Source organism: Gossypium hirsutum, chromosome D01, assembly GCF_007990345.1.
Source record: "Gossypium hirsutum isolate 1008001.06 chromosome D01, Gossypium_hirsutum_v2.1, whole genome shotgun sequence".
NCBI classification, from domain to species: Eukaryota; Viridiplantae; Streptophyta; class Magnoliopsida; order Malvales; family Malvaceae; genus Gossypium; species Gossypium hirsutum.
The window spans coordinates 60,992,296-61,013,909 of record NC_053437.1 but is presented as its reverse complement, the minus strand read 5'-3'; the positions used below and the strand labels follow the sequence as shown (position 1 = coordinate 61,013,909).

At 33.2% G+C, this 21,614-nt stretch overlaps 3 protein-coding genes across 8 annotated transcripts; 1 reads left to right on the top strand and 2 right to left on the bottom strand.

Moving 5' to 3' along the window:
• Positions 1-2,064: 2,064 nt before the first annotated feature.
• LOC121214001 (arabinogalactan protein 23) lies at positions 2,065-2,602 on the top strand. Its single transcript, XM_041087572.1, has one exon. It carries the CDS (start codon positions 2,172-2,174, stop codon positions 2,406-2,408), a length of 237 nt encoding a protein of 78 aa, XP_040943506.1. The 5' UTR covers positions 2,065-2,171; the 3' UTR covers positions 2,409-2,602.
• Positions 2,603-2,860: 258 nt separating this feature from the next.
• LOC121214000 (serine/threonine-protein kinase Nek6) lies at positions 2,861-9,316 on the bottom strand. 6 transcript variants are annotated; one of them, XM_041087566.1, is made up of 14 exons: positions 9,106-9,316; positions 8,612-8,736; positions 8,289-8,355; positions 6,195-6,260; positions 6,017-6,063; positions 5,561-5,606; positions 5,394-5,474; positions 5,271-5,313; positions 5,114-5,163; positions 4,790-4,871; positions 4,662-4,711; positions 4,468-4,541; positions 4,295-4,346; positions 2,861-4,212 (listed from the first exon to the last, which is right to left on the bottom strand). In XM_041087566.1, exons 2-14 carry the CDS (start codon positions 8,728-8,730, stop codon positions 3,058-3,060), a joined length of 1,932 nt encoding a protein of 643 aa, XP_040943500.1. In that variant the 5' UTR covers positions 8,731-8,736; positions 9,106-9,316; the 3' UTR covers positions 2,861-3,057. The 6 variants fall into 6 exon arrangements, with proteins under 6 accessions (XP_040943500.1, XP_040943501.1, XP_040943502.1 ...); XM_041087567.1 differs by lacking the exon at positions 9,106-9,316 and adding an exon at positions 8,812-9,105; XM_041087568.1 differs by lacking the exon at positions 9,106-9,316 and adding an exon at positions 8,906-9,089.
• A 4,493-nt stretch (positions 9,317-13,809) lies between these two features.
• LOC121213999 (chaperone protein dnaJ 6) lies at positions 13,810-21,122 on the bottom strand. Its single transcript, XM_041087565.1, has 9 exons — positions 20,719-21,122; positions 20,340-20,438; positions 20,123-20,224; positions 19,831-19,890; positions 19,633-19,739; positions 19,462-19,544; positions 19,273-19,363; positions 19,142-19,178; positions 13,810-14,318 (listed from the first exon to the last, which is right to left on the bottom strand). Exons 1-9 carry the CDS (start codon positions 20,812-20,814, stop codon positions 14,151-14,153), a joined length of 843 nt encoding a protein of 280 aa, XP_040943499.1. The 5' UTR covers positions 20,815-21,122; the 3' UTR covers positions 13,810-14,150.
• Between the last annotated feature and the right edge of the window lie 492 nt (positions 21,123-21,614).

Genomic DNA, 21,614 nt, shown 5'->3' with positions numbered 1-21,614 from the left:
TCTGAGCATTGTAGCTGGTGATCACCGATGTAGTGAATGCCGACGGTGGATGAAACCGCCTGAGATTTCAACCATGTAAAGTAGATGCAACAAGTTTTGGGGTGGACCAATTGACTAGTTTTGCAGCTGTAGTGAGGGACTCTAATGGTGTTTTTGTTAAGGGCCTTACAGGTCATCACCGAGCCAACTTGGAGCCTAAGCTAGTTGAAGCTTTTGCGATCCGGGAAGCTCTTTCTTGGTTGGAGGCTCTTCGTATGGACGGTGTCATGGTTGAAAGTGACTATCTTCAAGTGATTTCGGCTTTGAAACAAAGTGGATAAAGATGTCTATGATTTTGCCTTTTGTTTGTTGGATGCGAAAGCAAGGGTAGCTCTTTATTTACGAGGGTAGCCTTATTTGGAAAATCTTCTTAGTTTTTTTCTTTGTTTCAATCCATAATGTTATGTTTAAGGATTGGGGTGTATGGGATAAACCTGTCGGCTTGAGATTTAATTTTTGTCATCTTTTTTATTGATTTATGTTCTGGAATTGTTTCTTATTTAAAAGAAAATTAATGATTTTTTTAGAAGAAAGTAATGGTTTTTTCTCAGCAATTAAATTTTTATTAGAGAATATCAACATGAGATCACGTCAAAATATTTGTTTAAACCAATATCAAAGAACTCCAAATCAGAAACATAACTAAGATTTGCCAAAACAGAGAGAGAGATTCAATTTCTTTGAAAATAAAAGATGGATTAAATTCTAAATTTTAAAAAGTACAAGGACTTGAAACATATTTTAACATTTTATTGAGATAATAATTTTAAGTGATTCTTTTAGAGGTGATTTTTGAAAGAATGATTTAAATTATTTTATTTAAATATATGATATGAAAACTATAAAAAGCAAACTACTATTTTTTTTTGTTATTTTTTTAATTAGATTGATGATGGATTAATTCATAATATTATTTTACTCGAGAGTTTATGGCACCAATTTAATTGAGTAAAAATAAAAAAAAATTAAAAATTAAATAAAACAACAATAAAGATAATAATGTGATTACAATTTTTTTTACTTTATACTCTTAAAAAAATTATCCACTAATCTCACTTAAAAATCTTAATTAAACCAATCATTCTAATAACTCCTCATCATTTAAAATAAAAAATGTCATAATGCTTTCTTTCTTTCTTTTTTTAAAAATCATTTTAGCTCTTTAATTAAATTTTCATTTTTTTTAATTTTCTAATTTGCATTTTTTGTCAAATCAACTCAAAATAAATAGAAAAATTAATATCTTTTAACTTTACTAATGTAGCATACAAATGGATGACATGTCAGTATTTAATTAATTTTTAAAATTTAAAATATTAAAATATATTTTTCATATTTTTAAATAATTTTAATGATTTTAATTTTTAAAAATAAATTTTATATTTTTTGAATGTTTAAAATTTTTAAAAATTAATTAAATGTTGACGTGTGTTATCCACGTGGCAATCCACTTGTATGCCACGTCAATAAAGTTAAAAAACAGTTAAATTTTCCATCCATTTTGTAGTAATTTGACAAATGCTAAAGTTTCAATAAATTCTTGTCAATATTAGCACCAAGAATTTAAGAATATAAATCCAGTAACCCAAACAAGATGCCCAAATAAGAACATCTACACCTAGACTGATAAACTATTCATACCAAATGGGCTATATCCATTGATAAGTTATAAATAGTTTAAATCAAATAAGTGGAAGATCCATTAAACTGTGAGACATTAACCTGCCATAACGTGATGTGTTTTCAATACCAATAAAAATTAATCCATGCAATAATATTTAACATTCAAAAAACCATCAAATAAAATGTGTCCCACGCCGAAATATGACAAGTACCCCTCACCCCGGAATAACTTAAAAAAAACTGATCATTTTTAATAATATTTATTAATTTTCAGCTTTGGCCATCAATTTCGGCCCTAAAAACATGCAAAACCAAACAAAAACCATATTTGAAGCTCACAAGAAACCACTTCTTCCTTAAAATAGACATTCATTTTACGTATAAATATCAACTCACTTCAACCATTGTTCTTCAGGCCTTTGAGAAAAGCAAAATAAAAACACAATAAATTTTGTTTTTTTCATCACATTAGGTCTCTTTACTCTCACTAACCTTTATTCTTCAATACCATGGACATGAAGAAGATCTCATGCGCCGTCATTGTCGCCGCCGCCTCTATGAGCGCGGTCCTGGCTGCTGGCGCTTCTCCAGCTCCATCTCCAGCTTCAGCTCCAGCTGCAGCTGCAGCTTCAGCTTCAGCATCTGGCCCAGGCCCAGATTCCAGCATCGCAATCTCAACAATGCCTGTTATTGAGTCCTTGGTTGGAGCCACACTTGTTTCTTTCTTTGCCTACTTTTTACAGTAAGCCACAGCAAAAAATGGATGAAACCATGAAGTATTGAAGAATCAAAAAAAGAAATGGTGGATTAATAAATGTAAAAATACTACTTGGGGTGCTTTCTTTCTTTTTGTTCATTGTTGAAGATGGCTTTCTTCACTTTACTTGTTTGTACGTTTATGATATATGTTTGAATTCCAAGTGATACTTTGCACTCCAAAGAAATGATTGTTTGATAGATATGGTAATTTAGGGTATGATATTAAAAACACAACAACAAAAAAAAACCCATTTAATAAATATGAAAGTAATGTAATAAATATGTGAATTCACATTCCTTCCATTAGAGATAGTGATCAGGTTGAGTCAGGTCGAGTTAATCATCTATAGATCCCGTATCCCAAATTGACGGATATAAATATGTTTTCTGAAAAATTCTGGCTTTCGGATATTGCATATGCTTAAATCGACATTTCTACTTTGGAACAATAAAAGATCACCAGTGTCAGTTATTATTCCATAGAAATCCCCCAAAATATAGTTTCTCGAGTTTCTTTCTCTTCAAGCAAACCAGAAGAAATACACACTTTATGTCAAAACATATATGTAAGAAGGCAAAAAGAAAACATTTTCTCGCAACGATGAATAAATTATGACTCCAACCAATTCATGAAAGTTAGGTTGCACCGGTGAACTTTTGGGCAGCCATGAGACTCTTTGTTAACCAAATTGCTGTTTCTCTTGACGACACAACTTCTTCCCCGAACGGTCGCAGCACACCAGCAAGCTCATCGATTTTGTCTTGTTTAAGAAGCTGGGCACATAGCTCAAGCAGAGACTCCAATGCATCAGCTCTTTCCTGGCTCGGATTCTCCCACACACTCTTAATTTCGTCACCGCTCATGGCTGTCAGTTTACTCAGTAACGATACATCACTTGCCGTCAAGTGAACCGGTCGTGCACTATCTTTTGTATTATTCTCGGATGCTGCTCCTGCTTCACCTGCACTTGGATGCACAGCATTACTTTCAGATGACAAATAGCTCGTGTCAGCACCTTCTGTTGTAGCATTATGACTACATGTTTTAGTTGACGAGCATATTCGATCAACATCAGTCTCATAAATAGTAGATGATGAACTTCCGTCATCACGGTACCCATTTTTATCATCACAACTTATACTGGAGATTGTCAGTTTACTAGAATCCCTCGATATATCGAGAACCTCTTTTGCTGCTTCTTCAAGAACCTGAACATCACAGATTGTCTCATCTTTTTTATTTTTAGTCTTCATATCAGCTTCAGGAAAGTTTTGAGTGTGCTCAAAAGTGGGTTCTTCTTGTTCATCATGCTTAGAATTGAATGCTGTCTCCGAAGTAGACTCCACATCAGCATCCTTTCGGGGAACACTTCTAAGCTGAGCCTGTTTGTCTCCGTTGCTAACACTTACTTCGGAATCAGTGGACGTGTCTTTGGAATCACTAGTAGCTTTGGATATTTCGACTGCACAGCTAGTAGGATCAACCCTCTTAGTGACAGGGTTGTCTTTGGTACTAGCCGAGGATGCTGGCTTTTCATGAGTAGGTGAACAGCTTACATGTACATCAGCCATTCTCGGAAATGGATGTATATTTCGTTGCCCATTCGATACCCCAGCATCTTTAATCCCAAACCCCCTGTCCTTCCCAATACCAGGTTTGTTCGAAAATGATTTTCTAGGTGTCTTCTCCTTTGGGCTGTTTGTGGGCTTTACCGGAAGATAAACCGTAGATGGATTTCTGCAGCGAAGGACATGAGGTTGCAAATGGGGGTGTCTTAAGAGTTCAGCAGCCTGAAGTATCAGAATGCTCAGGATCAGTATGGATGGTAGCATTTAAAACTAGAAAGCTAAAGACAGGATCACTTGCACTCACGGTTGGTCTGTGTTCCGGGTTCTTCCTTAGCATGCTCTTAATTATTTGCTTCCTGAAACATGAAGTCATTTCATTTTCTACAAATATTAGACTTTTTAAAAGGAAATGAAATAGCATTATCAGTATCGTTAAGTAACACATCCATAAATGATTATATGGAAGAAAATGCTTACAGCATGGAGGAATACAAAATCGGGAGAGGAGAAATGGATGATCTGTTGATTTTGTTAACAAGTCCCGCCATATCCTATTTGTTACCAATAACTTCAGTTTACTATAGACTCTATAGCAAAGCAAATTACAGACAAATTGATGGTAGTTTAACGATACTAAGGCAATGTCTATAGCTTGACTTAGAAGAACTCACTGGAGCTCTAAATGCAGGTTGATGTGCAGCAATCTCAAACATGCAGCAACCTGGAATAACAAATCTATCACTCGTAGTTGAAACTATAACAGATTTTCCATCTCGGGATCAAGCTTTGAAATTCTTACCAAGTGACCATATATCCGATTTATAGCCATAAGGTATATCTGCAAGGAGCTCCGGACACATATAGTTGGGTGTGCCAACAACCTATTGAATGTATGCAGACAATGTAAAAGAAATGGAATGAATCCTTAAAAAGTGGTTTTGACAAATTCTATAAACAAAACTACTAAGATATTTATTAACAATAGCAGTTCATTTCTTTTTTTTTCAATCAGAAGTACTTGCAAAATAATCTAAGTGCATTGAAGGAATTGTAAGACAGGTTTTCAAAGAAGAATTTTCCAAGAAAGTTTCATAAAAGGGAAAAGATTAGCACGAGATCATACCGAGGAAGCAAGGTCTTCAGTGTTAAGTAATTTTGCAAGTCCAAAGTCACCTGTACAGTCCATATAAGACATACAAATCTTAGAAGGCATATTAAAAAAGGAGACAAAACCTGATAAAGAACACGAGTCCTTTATAGTAATCCTTTTGTCTTCATACCAAGCCGGATGTCATTATCCTTCGTAAGGAATATGTTGGAACACTGAGATGAAATAGAAATTAGAGAATAGCATCCTCATTTAAGAACCTTCTTCACTAAAGGGATGATTATAGAAGTATTACCTTCATATCCCGATGAAGAACACGGTTTGAGTGTAGGTAGTCCACAGCCAACAACAACTGAGTCATCCACTTGCATATTTTCTAGAAAGCCAAAGAGAAAAATAAGAGGGTTAATAACATCTCTAGCAGGTGTATATAAGTAGTTTAGTTGCAGTATTTCTCATTACCTCCTCGGGAAAGTGCATACCTCTGGCCTTCTTAATTAGCTCAGCCCTTATTCCAACAAAAATTAGTGGAATTTCAGTTGCTATTTAGTTACATTATAATCTGATTAAAAACAGATGATCATGATACCTAACAATACAGTCTGACTATAAATCCGACTCATTAACTTTTATGGTCAGTGTTTCAGTTGAAGGATTACAAACTTGACAATATGAATATGGAGTATTTTGATCATTTCTTAGCCAATCTACCAAGATGAATTAGGTTACCTACATCTACAGCTGACACAAAAATCATACTAGTTAAATTTAGCAGTGAGAATTTATGTCAGTTTTTAATACAAATGAAGTCTACGAGCATAAAAATTCCCTAGAATGTATATAAGATGATTAAAGAACTTGCATATTCCTCCAAAATCTTATTCAAAAAAACGAAAAACTCCTTTTTAGGTAACTTACATGTCCCCTCCCTCACAGTAGCTAGTTACAATGCATATACTGTTTCCCTGAGAAGCATGAACACAAATTAACAAATCAATGAAGAGTAAATTTTGTGCTTAGCAATATAAACAATAATATTGTGCATAAACTCTTTCATATCCATTGTAAAACTAAAATACTTGTAAAGCCACTTCACCTTATCAACCCAAGCATCTTTGTACTCGACAATATATGGATTATTCAATTTGGCAATCAGTTCCATCTGCAAAAAAGAGGCACAATTGAGAAACGGTCTCAAACAAGGACTGCCAGGACATGAATCAAGGTATTCTTGGTTTGCAATATGAAAAAATTACTAATATCAAAGAATGAGCTATCCAGGTATCATTGGTATCTTATTTGGCATCACGTTTACACAAATTATGAGGGTCTTACTTATCTTTGGACAAGTGAAGGCATATTTTCCCCAACTATAATAAATTCTTTCTCAATCGACTACGAATCTTCAAACCCAACTTTTTCTGGTGAGAAGCCTATTTCCAAATTCAGGAAACATATGTTGGATTGCTACATATGAAATTATTCCCTCACCTCAACTACAGCAACGGTTGCTTCTCTTTGTGCCTCAAACCAGACACACACTATAACTAACCGATGGATATGACAGCAGAGGGGAAACGGCACTTGGATGGTCGAAGCAACATGAACAGTTTTTAGATTGTTTCCAATTGACTGGTTCTAGGTGTGATGTATGCGTCAACAATTTGTTATAATAATGACCATAAAAGGCTAAAACAGCAGAATATACAAAATATATTTGTATAGTCTGTAAAGAAAACTGTAACTCACTCCAAAAGGAAAAATAAAGATCGCAGGCACAGCCTTCAGAGTGGCAACAAGGATGGGAAATGGAACAGGGGCAAACTAAAGGTTTAGAGCATCCCATTGGGTAGATAAAGGTGTGCAACCTAAAGGGTCAACACATGACAAGGTTGGATTGTTAAATAAAAAATAGACAACCCAATAACCAAAACGTTTCTGAAATCAAGATTCTATGGTCAGGGTTTCATTCAACCATAGAAAATTGAACACTAAAAAAGATTAATGAAAATGGAATTTAACTGCTCTAGCCAAAAACTGAGATGATGCCAGTGCAGGAGACGGACATAATCCCAGATGCAGATTGGCTCAACAGATCCAAGATTACCTCCGTAACCGAAACCCATGATGATGAATTGTTGGGGGTTGGAAAGGGGGGGCAGTACCGCAATTCCCATACGTACAGTACGTGACATGGTGAGACAACATAACCCACAAATCATTGCAATTGCTGAGACCAAGGTGCACACAAGTGAGGTATCGAAGTTTGTTGACAGACTGCCTTTTGATTCCTGGCTTTGACACCAGCACAATCAAGCACAAGGAGGGTATTTGGCTTTTGTTGAATTCCTTTGCAGTGACCATTGAGTAACTATGCGATGCTGAGCAGGATATCCATGCCATGGTTAAGTTACCTCTTTCTAACTCGTCTTGTTTGCTTTCTATTATATATGCAAGCCCTAGGTTTAGAGAATGTAGACTATTGCGGAATAACCTGATGACTGAGTATGAAGGGAAAGAAAGGGGCAAAGGTCATCAAACTTGACCTGGAGAAGGCCTATGGTAAATTGGAAACGAACTTTGTCCAACAGATTCTCTTTTTTTCATGTTCCCCAAAGAAGGGATCAATTTGATAATGCAATGTATATCTACAGCTTCCACCTCTATGCTCCTAAATGGCACCAAACCTGAAAGCTTTCAACCATTAAGTAAAGAGTACTAGTGGGCGCAGGGAAATTTCTTGCTCTTTTGCCAGCACTTCCCATAGCTATCACAGTTACTCGGCAAGCCCCTACGCAAGGATGGATGAAACTTAATATTGGTGACTATGACTGGAAACCTCAAGAAAGCAGTAGGGGCCCTTATTTGAGATCACGATGGCAACTGGATATCTGTTTTCAAGCTAATGCCTCCTCAAATAATTTTAATTTTGTGGACTGTCTTTATGTTTGTAATGAACCGCCTAAGTCGATTTCTTTCTCATTGGCAAAGGCCAATGGACTTCATGTTATGCGTACTATTGATTAATTAAGTTTTTTTCTACCAAAAAAAGAAGCACTCTAGAAAATACCAAATAAAGGTATGTGGATAATCAACATGAAAATATTAAGGAATAATCTCTGCAACTTTCACCACAACTCACATTTTAATTAATTTTTTTTTTAAATGAGGAAATATTTTAAGAAGTGACCTCTTGGTGTGCTGTTCGCTTAAACTTCTCAGTTTGCTTAGCCAGCCGAATCCTCTTCAACACATACCTAACAGAATAAGAAAATTAAAGATATCATACTAAGTCAATAATTGCTAAAAGACGTGTAAACAGACCGACAGCTGCCAATAATGAAATTAAGGCCACATATTCAGAATATAGGCATTGTTGCATAACCAATCATAAGAAACCTTGATTTTAAGCATTCCAGGATTTCATTAGTAAGAAAAACAAAAACAAAGAACAATCCCTCCCAAAGAGAAATATTGTTTAGAACTCACTTGAATGTTCCTCAAAATACTTACTTGATTTTCTCAAGTTTATGGAGAACAAGAAAAGCAGCTCCAAAAGCTCCTCTTCCAATCTGTTCTATAACTTCATAGTCTTCCATCTTGGACTTGCCATCACCATTGTGACTCGCCATGGAGACCTTCAAAAAGACCAAACATTAATATCCAGGTTTTTTTTGTTCAACAAAAATAGAAACCCATATCAGAAATCTCACCCAAAACAAGTAAATGAGCAAAGAAAAGAAAAAACCCAAGCTCCAAAATTTGATGCCTGGGCAAAGAAATTTGCAGAAAAGGCAAAAAGCACACCAGGACAGGACTAAAGAAGTTGAATACAGAGTAGCAAGCTCTCCAAAAGAAAATGGTAGGATCTTATTTGTAAGAGACAGACCCAAAATTAAGTAAAGCTAAAATTTGACAATGATGATATCAGAGTGATAGAGAGAGAAGAGGGTGGCGAAACAAAAGCAAAAGCAACATCCAACACTTAATAAATAAATAAGACTTACCAAATTAATAATAACTATTGGAGATCTGATTATATATATAAAGGGAAAACAAAGGAAGTGGGTGAAAATGAAAGATATATGAAGGTCAAGTGGAGAAGGTGAGGTGTGGGAAAAACCAAAGTGAAAGGCAAAAAAGCTTTGCTTGCATTTGCAGATTCATGGGGAGATCAACTTACATACACACACATATAAACCAGGGAATGTTTTCTAGCATGTAGTTGTACAGTCACCATCTTTTATTTAATATATATTACCCATTTTTTCTAAAAAGGAAAAAAAAAAGAAAGTAATATTAGAGCTTTTTTTTTCTTTTTTGGTAGTCTTTTTTTTTTTTGAAAAAAGTCTTAGAATGTTCCAGAATGGGTCAACGAAAGTGGTGCTTTTGAGGGGTCAATAATTTAAAATTAAATACTTTGAAAATAAAAAAAATACACATATATAAAAAGGGAAAATAAGTTTATTTTTATAAAATAACCATTTTTATTATTTTTAATTTTATATTAATTACCTTATCATTGTTAATTATCAAAATTAAATGTCTTCAATATTTTTAAAATTAAAATTGTAAAGATAAATTTAATAAAAAATATTTTTTAAATTTTTAATGGTAAAATTCAAGAGAAAAGTAAAGTTATAAATTAAATTTAATAATAGGGTTAAATATAGTAAATATTAAAACCGTACATAAATTTTGATGCAATGTGTAAAATATCATAAATCTATAAATAATCATTTATTTCATCTCGTTAGTCATCTTGTTTTTTTTTTATGTAGATAAAAGCAAAGCCCTAACAGTAAAGCAACTAACGTGACTCAAACTTAGACCGCATCTAGAGCGGTGAACACTTTAACTATCGTGCCAACACACGAGTTCTTGTCAACCCTACTTTTAAATTTTAATTATAGAAAAGATATTTAGGGATAATGATGAATGGATTAGGGGCTTATTTAGCAAGTTAATTTGTTGCTTAATTTAAGCATGACCCAACTTAGCTTCTCTGTCAAAAACAATGTGGTATTATGTCACTCTATTTTAATTTGTCCCCAATCTTACTTACCAATGCTCTTCTCTTTTAAGAAACAAATTACTTCACCTAATTAATATGGCCATGCTTCAAAGTTCAAATAGAATAATTAAACATCAAAGACACCAGCTTATAGAGTTAATTCTTTGTCACTCAATTTGAAATTGTTTTAATTTCATCCTTAAACTATCGATATTATATCAATCAGACCATTCATTATTAAAACCACTAAAATTAAATGACACATTAAATCTTAAATGGCTAAATTCAACATGAAAATTTTAAATAAATAAAACGTTGTCACATAATTTTTAAAAGTAAAAGCTAAAAAAAAAACAAACGATAAAACTTAAGTAAATGTTTCAAAAACCTAAAGACTAAGATTTTTGGGCGTTCCATTTAATAGTTAAATTGAAATTTTTTTTACCAAAATACCTAATTGATATAATCTCGATAATTTAGAATAATTTAAAATTTTAAATCAATTTAAAATGATTAGTGTAATAATATGGGAAATAATATATTTAGTACCTCTGTATTAAAATAAGTTACAATATCATCAGTATTAACTAGTTCAATGTGTATTGACTAAATAAATTTGGGATATTACTTTATGAAATATCATTTTTTATCCTAGGAAAAAGCCTAATAATTCATATATTTTTCTTTCATAAAATTTTTTAAAAGTAAAAAAAAAAACCCAATAACTCAAATATTTTTATTAATATTATTATAAATAAAATTAAAAAAATTACCAACCCTCAAACATAAAAATAATTTTTTTTAAAATAATTTCATTATAGGTTCCGATGATATCTAGTTTTTTTTGACACAACGCTTAGAACTACTCATAGCCTCTCCTCAACCTATAAATAGGAGGATAGTGCACTTTAGCGTACTCGAACCCACATCCTCCTGTATTGACAACAATATTCATACCAATCAAATTAAAATTCGACCGGCACATAAAAACAAGTTTTAGCCTATTGTCAACTTGTTGCTTATATTACATTTTGGTAGGGTAAATACCAATATGTAATATGTAATATATAATATATGTAAATGATAAAAATGAGTATTACATAGGTTGTAATAATTTATTTAACACGTAATATATTAATTTACATAATTAGATAATATGAAAAATTATGTATATATAACACATAATAATGAAAAAAATATAATATAAAATATTACAAACAATATATTTACAAATATTATAAAAATGTAGTGAGCATCACATACAATGATTTAATAAATTATGACCTTTATAATGTATACATGTTGTTGTTATTGTTTTTGGTGTAGTTATGCTCATGAGTCAAGCCATTCGTCCAGGTCTGAAGGTCTGTTTAAAAAATAGGAATATTTGGATAAAATACGAGACTAGAAAATAGGTTTAAATAAAATTCAAGGCTCGTTTTCTATATGGGACGAGTCTTAGGTAAAAAAATTTAGCCCAAGTCCGGCCCTACCTTGCCCGAATATATTATGTTATAAAAATATTATATTAATTATGTATGTTAAATAATAATTATATATTTTTATATTTATATTAAATCAATAAGCCAATAACAATTAAACTCATTGCCCAAAACCTAAAAAAAAAACATTACCCAACTAAATAACCCAACCTAAAATATAAAATTTTAAAAATTATATTTAATACAATAAAATATTTATTATATTTATTTTAACATTTTTAGTACATTAGTGTATTATATTTTTGAAAAAAATTATTTTTAAATAAAAATCAATCTAAAAATAAATAAATATGAGCGGGTAAAGTCGGACCCAGATTTATTTTTCTTAATTTAGGTCAAGCTTAAATAAAAAAATAAATCTATTTTTCAAATTGGACTCGAACTTAAAAAATAAATCTAAATACCTTGTATAAGTCCAACCTGACCATGAGAACCTTGGTGATACGTGTTCTTTATATATATTATTTTGTGTTTATTGTCCTTTTTTTTCTACTTGCACTAGTTGTTCATCTTGATTTTATGTTCTTATGTCAATGCATGTTCTCTTGTATAGATAATTTTATTTTGTGCATTGTTGTTCATTAGTGTTATTTATTTATTTATTTATTTCTATGTCTTGGAGTTATTTTATCTTCTTATCATGACATGTGTTATCTACTGTTGACAATTTTTGCCCAATTTTTCTTCTTTTTTTTTTTGCTAAATCTTTTATATTTAATTTTTGTTTTCATTTGGTGATATGTAATCTTTGATGTTAAAAGAAATAAATGAAGAAAATGACTAGTGATAATTGATAGAGATGTAGAGAGGGGTGTGTGAGAATATTTATGAGAGAGAGAGAGAGAGAGAGAGAGCTATGTTTATGAGATAATGGAATTAAAAATATAAAATTTTGGAAATTTTTAAATATATTATTAAAATATTAAATATATATTATTAAATTTAAACTATATTAGCACATATTATAAACATTAGAAATCTTATCACACGTACACAATATACAATGAATGATGAAAAATGTGGTTTGGAACAAATTAATAGTAACAAATGAATATATACGATATTAAAATAGAAAAAAATAGAATCTCATTACACGCGTATGTATGTGGAAATATTAAAACATGCTATAAATATTATATACTATTAAAATATTTTAAATATCATCCACAATATTAACAGAGATGGAGAAGAAGGAGAGGGACGGTGTCAAAAGAAACCAGTTCACCCATTCTAGGACCGAGAACTAGATAGGTAGAGGGACTTAAGATGCATGATTAGCATATTAGGGTTTCGAGTGGAGAAGAGTCCCACTACTAAATGATATATTGGGATATTTATAGGAGATGTAGTGGCCCAATGGAGGGCTCAATCAAATCCAATTTGGTAGAGATAAAAGAATAGTCCCCCTTAATTAAGAGGTAGGTTATAAAGTGACCACATGCAAGTTATCTGGTAAGTGGTAGTTGTTACAAATAAAGTAACTGATGGAAATTGCAGAGAACTTACCCAAAAAATTTGTTTGTATTTAGATGAAGGGTACAATTATTGGCCCAATGACATGGGAACATACCGTGCTTTGAGAGGCTTTTGAAATTCGTGCACAATCTTTTTAATAATGTGTTTGTTGATGGTATTCCTATTCATAGTTGATTTGTGTAAATTGTGCTTTATTATTTAACAAGTGGTATGCCCATTAACTCGACAATCCAAAAATATATAATGCATACTCAAGTGGTGCAATTGTCAATTAGAGAATCCGAATTTATACAATGGATACGAGTCGTATGTATATCGCAGATGCGATTAATGAAAATATAAAATAGAAGATATTTAAGCCATCCATTGACAATATAAAATTAAAAGGTATGACATATAAAACGTAAGAAATGCATACTATTCGTTGACGTAAGAAATGTACACTATCCATTGGTAATATAAAACGTAAGCGATATAAAACCATCCATTGATGATATAAAATGCTAGTACAAACCATCCATTGACGATATAAAATGGAAAGAGTGTAAAACACTCATTGGTGATAAAAAAATATATAAATGTGGACCATCCTCTTGAAATACATATTCATTGGTAATATAAAACAAAAAAAAATGTGCATTATCCTTTACATAAGAAATGCATAATGTCTATTAAAATGTGAGCGAGAGGATTATTCACCGTTAACGAGTTAACGAATGTAGCTTATGACCTTAGTTTTTGATAAGTAATATTGAATAAATATTTACAAAATGATAACGGGTATGGCAACCCGACCAAGTTGTTGACGGGTGTGGCAACCCAATCAGTAAACACAAGGATGATGGATGATGGGTGTGACGACTAGACTAGGTTGTGTTGTATAGTTAAAGCAAGCATGTCCATTACAAAGTAGATAACCCAAGGCAAATGCAAATGACTGTAACTAGAATACAAGGAAACATTCCATGTTTGTTTAGATAATTAAGACAAGTTAGCATTTTCCATAATTCTCGCCATATTCATCGTTTTCACAGAAACAACCCTAGAATAAGGCCTGATGTCACTTGTGCTTTGATTTGTTGGAGGCCTTTCGACTTTCAACTTTCCTCCTTGCAGCTTCAAATTCTTCCTCAGTAGGCTCAGAATCTGCGTTACCCCCATATTTGGACACCAATGTTGAAAACATGGAATCAAACCGGTCTTTCCTCTCACTTCTGCGCTGAGATATTGATACGAGTCACAAAAGCCCAAATTCTTGAAGGCGAGGCCCAATAAGCAAATTCCCAGCCCAATCAAGAAATCCATCCATACTTAGTTGAAAATCAGGCCAAATTGTCAAAGTGGCCCAAGTTGTAAAGTTTTATTTTTATTTTATTTATTTATTTATTTATTTACTTAGTTTAAATTTTTATGTCAATATTCAATCCAAGAGTCCCAGATAAAATGACCTTTGACCGAATTTCCATATTAAAATAATTAGGAGTTTTTTTTATTTTAGTTTTCTAATTAGATTAGGACTAGTTATAAGGCCTATTTAAAGGCATGGCTGTCCACCTTGTTAAACACTTATCATTACAATTACATTGAAAATTTCAGATTTGATTTGAGTGAAAATTCTCTTTGAGTTCTTCAAGGATTTTCTCTTGAGTTTTCTTTAGAAGTTGTTTTAACAATCTTTTTGATTGTGGGAGCCATCTTCAACCTTCTTCTTGCCATTGATATTCTTTGGAGGGGAGATTAGAGCCGTTTGAAGGGAGTTGTGAGATCTTTCGAGATTTCAAGGCTTCTTAGGACTTATCTTTTAATTTCTTACTGTCAATTCTTTCTTTATTTCTACTTGTGCTGAATCATTATCTAATCTATTTTCTGTTCTTATTGTGTTTTCAGCCTTTTTCTATCTTAAGGAATCAGCCCAAAAATCCCCAATTTCTAGGGTTTTTCCATACTCTTTTTGGGTGAAATTAGATTGTCGAAATTTGGGGGAAACTATCTTGGTGTTCAATTGGGCAGAATCACAATCTCCTTGAGGGTTTCAAGAACCCTAACACTTATTTCTATTCTCAATTTGATTCTTTGCTGATTTGGGGATTTTATTTCAGATCTGAAAATTCAAAAATCTAATCTTTTAATTTTCTGTTTCGTTTCAGATCTAATTGTTTAGGGTTTTCGTAGGAGTTTCTCGTGACTTGGCAACTCGATCTTGGTCCGCGCGCAACCCCGTATCATTTGGTATCAGATTTTGGGCGTTTTGGGTGTTCTTGGTTGATTTCTAAACTGATCTCTATTTTTTAAATTACAAACAGCAGTTTTACACAGAAAAATTTTCGAAAAAAATTCATTTGAGCGGGTAAATGTTTTCTGATTGATCTGAAATTTTACATACATATTTTTGGCACTGTTATTGAATATACAAAAATATTTCCCGCAAAAAAAATAAGTCGAAAAAGTCAAAAAATTGAAAAAAGACGAAATCTAATAAAAAATTAAAAAAATATTCAGCGGGTTGAATTTGGTGCCAAAACTTTCCAGATCAAAAATTCAATATTTGAAGACATTCCAGATTTAATTTTGTGATTTTTGGAGATCGGGAACACCTCGAACGAAGTTGTCAAGTTACTCCGCAGTTTTTCGGGTTTTCTGTTTTCAGCAATTTTTATTGATTCTTAGCTGTAGGTTTTCATTTGTTTCCCTTTATTCTTCCTTTACGTTATCTAACACCTTCTTGTTTCTTGTGTTAGTAGGATTTAAACGTGTGCACAACTTCTTCCTCGGTGCAACACGAATCAATTGGTGTCTCGTCAGTTTTTAGCATCCTAGTGCAAATTAGTATTCTTTGGTAGTTTGGTTCACACTCTCTAATTGGTTGATATAAACTCTGATAAAGAACTCACAAGATTGAATTCGACCTCATTGAGAATTTGATTTTTTCTTTTTGAGTGATTAACAGTGAGGTTTGATAACTTTTATTTTTGAGTGTTGAGTGTTTTGCAGGTTTTAAAAAAAATGTCTACAGGTGATAATACTAGTGACATATTTAAAAAATTCCAACAACAGTTGGACGAACAGGCTGCTGCACTTCGAGCGTTGACTGCTACTATCAATGAGGTGCGGTTGAATCAAGAGCCTCAATATCGAGATCAAATTAAAGACGATGTGGATAACCAGCCTCCTGCTCATAGGCGCGCTCCTCGGCGTGTCCCTAGAACTGATTATGATCTTCATGATCGTGGACAACCCTCTTTGGCAAAACCAAAGAGCGAGCAGCAACGAGAACATCTCTTTCATACTCGCTGCCATGTACAAGGTAAGCTTTGTAGAGTTATTATTGATGGTGAAAGTTGCTCGAACGTAGCCAGCACGACGATGGTGGAAAAGCTTTGCTTAACCACTACCAAGCATCCACGACCTTATCAACTACAAGGGCTTAGCAACGAAAGCCAATTTAAGGTCACTCAACAAGTGCGCATCGCGTTTTCTATCGGTAAATATCAAGACGAAGTCGTGTGCGACGTAGTACCTATTCAAGCCTGCCATTTATTGCTAGGAGAACCATGGCAACTGGATCGAAAAGTCACTCACGATGGTCGTACCAATAGGTATTCTTTCAAGCATCAAGGAAAGAAACTTACCTTAGTGCCGCTCACTCCGGAACAAGTCCATGAGGACCAAATCAAACTGAGAAATTCTGTTAAAACAAGTGAGGAAAAAGAAAAAGAGAATGAAAAAGAGCAAAAAGAGATTGAGAGTGAAAAGGAATGTGAAACAGAAAAGAAATTTGAAAAAGAAGTTGAAGAAAGAAGAGAAAATGAGTTAGAAAAAGAAACAAAAGAAAAAGACGAGGAAAGGCTAGTGAGGAATGTTTCCACTAACCAAGATATGAATTTTTCTTGTGTTGCTACTTTTCAGGTTCCTGAAAGATCGAAAGATAACTTTCAACTTCAATACCTCTCAAATGAAAGACGCTTTCATACGATCAACTTAGGCAAAGATGAAATCACACTACATGATCCCGAAGGTAAGCGAGGTAAGGAAATTTTAGAAACCGAGTCCATTGCAGATTTGAAAATTATTGATAAAACTTTTGGTGACTTAGTTCTTAAAAGATCCCCTCATTTTGATCCGATTAATTGTTACTCTTCGATTGTGGTTGATAAAGTCATTACGAAAAGAAGCGTGATTTGTTATTCTCTTGATTTACCTTGTGTAAAATCCTCGAATTTGTCCAAATCTGTTTTGGAGAATAAGGTAACGAAATTTTCCAAATTTGTTTTCAATTTATATTCGTGCCTTAAACAGTTTATGTGGTTGTACATGAAGTTTGAGTTCCATTTGACAAAGGTTAACTCAACAACGGAGATTCAACTACACTATGCCCCCGATGAGCGAAGGTTTGTTTTAAATGAAAAAGGTAAAATCGACCCTTATTCTTCTGCTTATCGAGGTAAGATGCTTGAAACCTTTGAAACACTTTTGTACTCCTCGGATAGTGATAAAGATCGTGTTGATGAACACTTAGATCGAAACGTGCTTGACTGTCCTATTTTATTTATTGATGATCTATCTGTTTTGATGGTTGATAAAAAGATTCTTGTTTTTGATAATGCATGTGTGAGTGAATCTATAGACCGTCGATTAATGCATGGTATGATTATGCAACTCTGTGAACCATGTGAATCTTTTCAAATACCTACTTGTGACGATTATGTTTACCATTTGATTTATTACTCGCAATTTATTCATGGTTTGTGGGAACAATGTGAGACGACTGAATGCCTTAAAACATGTCCATCTTTGTTTCAAATATTTGACGAGGCAGTGGTGAGTAAATTAGATTGTTTGCATGGTAATCTGAATCTGTCCATTCACATGCGTTATACCTGTTCTATTATGCTTATGATTGGACTACAAGCTTATTTCCGTTGCTATTTACTATCTCATGGCTATTCTTCTCAGTGGACTCAATTGCCATTAGTCCCGTTCGATAGAGGAAAGTCGAGTTCATTTGATTTTTCAGATTCGAGGACGAATCTTTTTGAGGAAGGGGGGAATGATACGAGTCACAAAAGCCCAAATTCTTGAAGGCGAGGCCCAATAAGCAAATTCCCAGCCCAATCAAGAAATCCATCCATACTTAGTTGAAAATCAGGCCAAATTGTCAAAGTGGCCCAAGTTGTAAAGTTTTATTTTTATTTTTATTTATTTATTTATTTATTTACTTAGTTTAAATTTTTATGTCAATATTCAATCCAAGAGTCCCAGATAAAATGACCTTTGACCGAATTTCCATATTAAAATAATTAGGAGTTTTTTTTATTTTAGTTTTCTAATTAGATTAGGACTAGTTATAAGGCCTATTTAAAGGCATGGCTGTCCACCTTGTTAAACACTTATCATTACAATTACATTGAAAATTTCAGATTTGATTTGAGTGAAAATTCTCTTTGAGTTCTTCAAGGATTTTCTCTTGAGTTTTCTTTAGAAGTTGTTTTAACAATCTTTTTGATTGTGGGAGCCATCTTCAACATTCTTCTTGCCATTGATATTCTTTGGAGGGGAGATTAGAGCCGTTTGAAGGGAGTTGTGAGATCTTTCGAGATTTCAAGGCTTCTTAGGACTTATCTTTTAATTTCTTACTGTCAATTCTTTCTTTATTTCTACTTGTGCTGAATCATTATCTAATCTATTTTCTGTTCTTATTGTGTTTTCAGCCTTTTTCTATCTTAAGGAATCAGCCCAAAAATCCCCAATTTCTAGGGTTTTTCCATACTCTTTTTGGGTGAAATTAGATTGTCGAAATTTAGGGGAAACTATCTTGGTGTTCAATTGAGCAGAATCACAATCTCCTTGAGGGTTTCAAGAACCCTAACACTTATTTCTATTCTCAATTTGATTCTTTGCTGATTTGGGGATTTTATTTCAGATCTGAAAATTCAAAAATCTAATCTTTTAATTTTCTGTTTCGTTTCAGATCTAATTGTTTAGGGTTTTCGTAGGAGTTTCTCGTGACTTGGCAACTCGATCTTGGTCCGCGCGCAACCCCGTATCAGATATAATTGCAAGTAGATCTGATTCTGACTGTTTAACGAACCTGTTCAACACCGGTGAGAAAAAAGGGAAATACTTTAACATCAAAGTTGATTTATAGCTTTAAATGCAAGGAAAAGACCCAGCACAAGACTCACTTCTCCTTCCTTCTCAATGGACTGGTCGGTGGCTTCATTTCAGTTACTTTGTTCGCCCATTTCCCGTAGGCTTTTGTTTCTTTCAGTTCCCCTAATAGCAAAAGAAAAAATGAAAATGCTATCACGGAAAAATCCATCAACTGAAAGTTGTAAGAACCAGGTAATAACTAAGCTCGAATGAAGGCTCACCGGCAGCTATTGCTTCATCAAGCAAATCCTTGAAACGGTGTGAATCAAGCTTAGGATCTGAACAAAGCATTGAACAGAAAAGCCTGTTGAGGGGACAAAAGATCAAATTTAATCAGGACTGGCTAAAGGGACAGAACACATACAGAGACATATACAAATTGCATCTCTTACTTATTCATATTGCCCTTGCACTTCTTATAAAGATCAAATAAATCTTCCTTCTCTGAGTCAGATCCCCTATAGTTCACTTCAAACTCTTCAATATCAGCCTCAGTGACCTGAGATTGATTAAACCGTCATGATTTTAATGAACTAAAAGCCAATGTTCTAATGACATAAAAGGGAAGAAAAGTCAACAAAAGTAGCAACCTTTTTATACATAGCCCTGAAAAAGGTTTTCAAATTCTCAACAACATCTCCAGCAAGGTCCTGATCAACAAATAACAGAGAAAAGAGTTCAAAAAGGCTCAATTGATAAGGGAATAAACTGGACAAGATGGACAAGTTAAATTGAATTGTTTGTAATAACAATGGTAAGTCCAGTCCGACACAACTATGCTCAATATCACTTAAAATATTCCACTGAACGAGTGTTGGACATAAAGACTTGAAGCAAAATGAAAAGTCAGAACAATATAATCCTGAACTACATTTTACTCACAGCATCATCGACGCAACCAGTTTGGTCATAGACGGCTCGTTTCTCCTCATCACCGAGAATGGATATCACCTTTTGCAATTGCTGAAATTTCTCTTTAGCTTCCTGTATAGATGAATGAAATCAAAATTTACCCTTATATTCTTCCATGAAAAATCCCACACACATAAATAGAAAACGAAACCTAAATTCAGAAAACAAAGTAACTTGAGGCTTTTACCTCATCACCAGGATTTTTATCAGGATGTAGTCTCAGGGCCAACTTATAATATGCTTTCTTAATCTCCTGCTGAGATGCCGTCTTTGCAACATTGAGAACCTACAAGCAATCCGTCGTTATTAAGCATCTTTGCTCAATTTTTTCATGGAAATGCCAATGGAACGATGCAATGAAAGTCACATCGAACCCACAATAAAATTGAAATCCCTGGTAGATACATAATTTAACCATTTCATTAACTTGTTAATTCCAATCTAGGGCCAACAAATTACTTCACTAGAAAAGAATAAAATTAAAGAAACACTAGCTCCGTCGCAGGCAAAAATAACAGATAAACCCTAAATTCCAAATCCAAATAATGAAAAAATCCTAGAAATACCTCGTATAAGCTCTTTTCATTTGAAGAAGAGTGATTTTCCACCTCTACTTCCTCTTCTTCATCGCGTGAAACCCCAGAGTTCTTTCTCTTTCCCATTTTTAGCCCAAATCTAACAAAATAACAATTTTAAGTATTCTGAGTTCTAAAATTCTTCTTCTTTTTTTCGCCTCTTAAGCCAGAAGAAAGGAACTTTGGGTCTGGGAAGATTTTTGGTTTCTGAATTTATAGCGTAGGTTTTAGAATTTGATTCCTTCCCGCCATTTGGGTCTTTGCTTTCCCCATTTTCCCGCCAGTTGATGATATGCTGTGGACTGGGCTTTGGTAAAGGTCGATAAGAACACTGTATTGGCGCCGTTGATGGCAGATTGGATCCACATGACTGATGAACTTCCAACATGGCTCAAACTTCCTTTCTTTTTCTTTTTTTTCACATTTATAATTAAATCACCCCAAATATTAAACAAACACATTTAAATTATTAGTAAATTTACATTTTAGTCTTTCAACTTTAAAAAGTTACAAAATGCTCACTAAATTATTTGAAAGTTTTTATTAAATCATTAAACTATTCGAAAAAAATTATTTAAGTCACTTGGTTGTTAAGGTCTTTTTAAGCTTGATTAACGAGCTTTAAGTGATAATTTGACTATCAGTACGGTGAATTAATACCCATTGATGAATGGAAGAACATACATTAGATCCAAGTCGATCTAATGATTGATGTTAGAAATCAAAGAATAAAATTGTCTGGATTTTCATTTGCAGATTGGTGATGTTTAAAGTTGTTTCATAAATAAAAAATGAACTTTAGAAAAGAATTAGAATGAGAGGTTTTGATTGGTACAAGTGATGCGAATAAAAAATGTCATACAATAACGATTTTAATAACTTAGTGA

Bases quoted from the DNA above. Each gene is read 5' to 3' on its own strand.
- LOC121214001 (XM_041087572.1), top strand. From the start codon at position 2,172: ATGGACATGAAGAAGATCTCATGCGCCGTCATTGTCGCCGCCGCCTCT.
- LOC121214000 (XM_041087566.1), bottom strand. From the start codon at position 8,730: ATGGCGAGTCACAATGGTGATGGCAAGTCCAAGATGGAAGACTATGAA. The intron at 6,261-8,288 runs GTCACTTCTTAA...TCTTTTTTGCAG, and splicing joins AGCGAACAGCACACCAAGAG to ATGGAACTGATTGCCAAATT. The intron at 5,475-5,560 runs GTAATGAGAAAT...TTGGCTTTCTAG, and splicing joins GTATGCACTTTCCCGAGGAG to AAAATATGCAAGTGGATGAC.
- LOC121213999 (XM_041087565.1), bottom strand. From the start codon at position 20,814: ATGGGAAAGAGAAAGAACTCTGGGGTTTCACGCGATGAAGAAGAGGAA. The intron at 19,545-19,632 runs GTAAGAGATGCA...TCCCCTCAACAG, and splicing joins TGCAAGGGCAATATGAATAA to GCTTTTCTGTTCAATGCTTT. The intron at 14,319-19,141 runs ATATCTGATACG...TGACTCGTATCA, and splicing joins AATCAGATCTACTTGCAATT to ATATCTCAGCGCAGAAGTGA.